Source organism: Limulus polyphemus, unplaced genomic scaffold, assembly GCF_000517525.1.
Source record: "Limulus polyphemus unplaced genomic scaffold, Limulus_polyphemus-2.1.2 Scaffold636, whole genome shotgun sequence".
Taxonomy (NCBI): Eukaryota; Metazoa; Arthropoda; class Merostomata; order Xiphosura; family Limulidae; genus Limulus; species Limulus polyphemus.
Window position 1 is genome coordinate 129,609 of NW_013666246.1, and position 5,150 is coordinate 134,758.

Here is a 5,150-nt window from a genome sequence, read left to right on the forward strand (position 1 = left end):
ACTGGTCTAGATGTGTTCAGGAAGAGGACCTGTTTTAGGAGGAAGACTGGTCTAGATGTGTTCAGGAAGAGGACCTGTTTTAGGAGGAAGATTGGTCTAGATGTGTTCAGGAAGAGGGCCTGTTTTAGGAGGAAGATTGGTCTAGATGTGTTCAGGAAGAGGACCTATTTTAGGAGGAAGACTGGTCTAGATGTGTTCAGGAAGAGGACCTATTTTAGAAGAAGACTGGTCTAGATGTGTTCAGGAAGAGGACCTGTTTTAGGAGGAAGACTGGTCTGGATGTGTTCAGGAAGAGGACCTGTTTTAGGAGGAAGACTGGTCTAGATGTGTTCAGGAAGAGGACCTGTTTTAGGAGAAGACTGGTCTAGATGTGTTCAGGAAGAGGACAGTTCTAAATCTAGCTAAGAGCAGACAATGTGGGACACGTTGACAGAGTTTTCTATGGACCACTCATGCCCACCTGGTGAGAAACTAACAGTTCTAAATCTAACTAAAAGGACGGACAATGTGCGACATGTTGAAGAGTTTCCTATGGACTGCTCCTACTTTCAGTCCAGTTTTGAAAACAATCAAGAACTTCGGAACTAATATAATATAGAATGGGTCATTTAAAATGTACTTGCGTATTCGTTTATCCCTAAAAATTAAACCTCGCCCAAGGAGTATTTCTCTGGATTTTAGATAATAACAAAAGACTAGGGGTAAGCGTTGAACCTAATAATTGTAAACGTAACAAGCGCCCGAAGAGTTCCATCTCGGCGTGCAACCATAATAATTATAAATGCAACAAATATTTTCAGATGTGTTTAAGAGTCTCAAGTTTGTAAACCCAATAATTTTAAATATAACAAATGTTCATGATCAGAAACTGAATTTACAGATATGATAAAATAAAATGGTGAAGCGAATATTTGTAAACAAAACGAGAATTTACCACGGTTAGCCTTACTCTCCGCATTCTTCAGATTCTACGGGCAAAGCGGAATTTTCAAAGAAATTTAACGTTTTATTTTTCGTAGCGTTAATACGCTTGGAGGAGCTGCTCAAGGACCCTTTGATGCGGGAAAAGCAGCGGAAAGTGTTAGTTAAGCAGTCGGTACCAGGCCAGGAGTACCGGAAGCTCCTGAAGGAAATCGGAAAAGCAGGAGTTAAAAACCTCATCGTAGATGTGCCAACGGAAAAGATTACCCAGTTTTTGAGACACGTAAGTTTATTTCATTGATTTTTTATTTGATTTTACTTCATTCTTCAGACCACGAGTTTCGGTCACGTGAATAGGTTTTGTAAATTCCTGTTCGAGAATGCGTCACAAATACGAGTTCATGCACGAGAGAATGTCACGTGCTGCTAGTTATTCCTGACTGGAGACAGACAGCATCGTGATAAAGAATAAACCGCTGAGCAAACGGAGATAATATAAAATGAATAGTCTCTAGTCAAATATTTATTCCACTGAACAGCTCTAAGCCTCGTCATTATTGTAAAGTTATGAAGTTGAAAAACATAAAATGAAAGTGACGAAGCCACTGCAGGATCAACACCTGTATTAAAGTTGATAACTATATACCAGCTAACGTAGATATAGGTGTCCACAGTGTGTGTGGTGGTGGTAGGGTAAGTTAGTATACTATATACTAGTAACGTAATATAGGTTCCACAGTGTGTGTGTGTGTTTGGGGGGGGGGGTAAGGTTGATAACTATATACTAGCTAACGCACATATAGGTGTCCACAATATGGGGGGAGGGGGTACTGGAGGTAAATTCCAACCTCTTAGTGTCACTCCCGGAAGCTCTGAGGATAGATGCCAGGTGAGGTACAATCGGTTGGCGGTTTTCAACTTATAAATGGACACACACACACTGCAGGCTTTAGTCAAATATTAGTATACATACATATATATGTCTCTTCAGCATTAGTAAAAATAAAGTATGCCAGCGAAAGAGGTAAATATAAAAACTGCCCGACATTTCAACGACTACTAATCGTTATTTCTAACCACTTTCGAAAACTGTAGTCATATTAGTATACACAAAGGAAAAAGTCAATAGATGGCGCACCGAAAACGAGGGTATTAACAATGGTTTGTAAGTGTGTAGAAGACACTGCGACAAACAACACATTTCATTAATTTTCCGAGGTTCTTGGCAATGTGCCAACTTTCGAGAAGTCCTTGTCTGATAAAGTTGGGAGAATATCGACAATTTGATGTAAAAACTTTTATGTTTGTCGAATTAAATACTTTACACAACTTCTGATAATAACGAGTTCATTGTCTCGTATATTACACAGTTTATTTAACACACATTTAGAGAGCGAACGAAAGAAGAAACAAAGTTAAAGTTTATTAATTCTATCGTATATGAAAACTATTATGTGTATAATGAGAGAGGGAAAGATAAAAGAATGAAAGAGAGCAACAGGGTCTAATTTCATTCATTATAGTATATATGTTAAACGCAAACACAACAGTGTTATCATACTTCTAAATGTAGTAAAGGGCATAAAACGTAAAATAGGCAACTTTAATTAATTCTGAAAAAGGCATAACCACAAGATGATTTATTAAAATTTTCATTGGTCATCGTAAAAAATAAAGCATCAAAACAGACAAAAACCAAATTCGAAGATTTAGAGAAGTGACAATAACTGAAAATTCTACTTCAATTTTGAAGTTCTATCACGCCATCAAATTCTATTGGTTTGAACTTTGAACAACAAAAGAAAGTTTGATATTCTTGTGTTTATTGTTGTTTCAAGTTGCAACAATACTCGAAGAACGTAATGCATTTTAAATGTCATACTGACGCGTGAAATCAATAAAACTACAGACCATGGATAAGTTTTTCTGCCGCTGGGGGAGCCACTGAATTTTCCCCGCGCTTTACATATCTTATGTTATCCGCTAAACACTGACCGCGTGCTGCAATTGATATCAACTTGTAAAGCTCTATTAAATAAATTGAATACAATGGAACCTTGGCTTTGTTTTGGGTTACCTAACAACCACCAGATAAAAACAGGAAACTGGAAGTGAAGCGTATTTGTAAAGCTATTGATTGAGACTTAGTTACTTGTTACCTATTGCTGCATTACTTATAATTTATATAATAAACGTGAATAAGGTCTTGAAACGTTTGTCAAAGGATCTTATCTCAGCCTAGAGTTAGGTTTGAAACAATCTGATATTTATAGATGGCTGTGTGTATTCCAAACCAACTTAGGCTCAGAACAATATGGCATTTACGGATGGTTATGTGTGCATTCCAAACTAAGTTAGGCTTAGAATGAGCTGATACTTTGAACGATCTGATACTTATGGAATGACTTGTGTATTCCAAACCGATAAGTCATTTCTTCAAAAGCTGTTGGCACAGCACGTGAAAGACGACAAAGAGCTTTTCACTTGCATGAGTTGAAAACGACCTTAGTTTTTACGAAGGTCCTGCGCGTCGATACGATCAAACGTTATTATATGAACAAGTAGAAATCCGGCAACTTTTACTCTAGTCAAGTAAGCTTGATTTACTTTACACACAACTAAGAGTCCAGCTTTTTAAGGAACATTTTTGATTTCTAGCAGAATCAGACACTCAAGACTTTTCGAGACCTCATTTCTTATTTGATCTTCAAAAACGTACGTAAAGTTTTTATAAAGAATCTCTTTAACTTCTCATTGGCTTTTTTATTTATTAGTAGCTCAGCTAATTAAGACTCTTCTTGTCTTCTCTAGCTGATTTTCTTGAGGGATATTTCATACATTATTCTGTTTCAAAGACTTCGTTTGTAATCATTAACTCACTTTGGTTTCTGAAGTATGAATACAAAAGTTATAAGGTTATCTATAACAACTCATATTCAGATAACTTTCTTACGCTGTCAGCTGTCGAAAAGCATAATATCTTAAAGACAATTGAATGTTCAGTACTACTGATGCTCTTCCACTTGGCAAGCTGCCAAAAAACGACCTTTTTTTATATTATTATTCATTGGTTAAAGCAGCAATAAACTGCGCATGCGTTCATAGGAAAAGTTGTGCTCGTATATTTAAAACCCTTTCTTCATCTCCACACACTTAATATTTGACCTAAAAGGTTACATTTGACTGCTATATATTTCTTTTCGTATGTTTTCGGCCAAATCTTTTTTAACTTTCTTTAAAAAACTCAACGAATAAAAAGGTGCATTTGATATATTAGAAGCTTTAAGAGAAAAATAACCAATATGACTAACAAAAAGCCGAAAGTAATCTAAATTAATGGAAAAGGGGTGGAGACAAGAAAGACAAAATGTTTTGGCATGTTTCAGTGGACAAAAATGAAGCTTAAATTGAGAAAAATTCATTATGTACAATGTTAAAAACCAGTCTTCTTCTTAAAACAGGTCCTCTTCCTAAACACATCTAGACCAGTCTTCCTCCTAAAACAGGCCCACTTCCTAAACACATCTAGACCGGTCTTCTTCTTAAAACAGGTCCTCTTCCTAAACACATCTAGACCAGTCTTCTTCTTCAAACAGGTCCTCTTCCTAAACACATCTAGACCAGTCTTCCTCCTAAAACAGGTTGGTTTCTCACCTGGTGGGCATGAGTGGTCCATAGGAAAATATTCAACATGTCCCACATTGTCCTTTCTCTTAGCTAGATCTAGAACTGATAGTTTATCACCTGGTGACATGAGTGGTCCATAGAAAACTCTGTAACGTGTCACACATTGTCCATCCTTTTAGCTAGATTTAGAACTGTTGGTTTCTCACCTGGTGAGCATGAGTGGTCCATAAGAAACTCTTCAACGTGTCCCACGTTGTCCTTTCTCTTAGCTAGATCTAGAACTGATAGTTTATCACCTGGTGGGCATGAGTGGTCCATAAGAAACTCTTCAACGTGTCACACATTCCCTATAGCCTACATTTTCTTTTGTCGTTTTGCTCAGTCAATGTTTCTGTTGTATTTGCTCCTCCCTCCCCCCTGGCGGCTCAGCGGAATGTCTGAGGACTTATACTTATAACACTAAAATCTAGCTAAAAGGATGGACAATGTGTGACACGTTACAGAGTTTTCTATGGACCACTCATGCCCACCAGGTGAGAAACTATCAGTTCTAGATCTAGCTAAAAGGATGGATTTCAATATTTTTGTTTGTGTGACATCTA

At 37.1% G+C, this 5,150-nt stretch overlaps 1 protein-coding gene across 1 annotated transcript in view; it reads left to right on the forward strand.

Moving 5' to 3' along the window:
* Positions 1–1,020: 1,020 nt before the first annotated feature.
* The window catches only part of LOC106459605 (glutamate receptor ionotropic, kainate 2-like), a 31,968-nt gene continuing 27,838 nt past the window's right edge, over positions 1,021–5,150 (forward strand). The window contains exon 1 of the mRNA XM_022386134.1: positions 1,021–1,204. Coding sequence (XP_022241842.1) covers positions 1,058–1,204 — 147 coding nt within the window. The 5' untranslated portion in view covers positions 1,021–1,057. The remainder of the gene's footprint in view (positions 1,205–5,150) is intronic.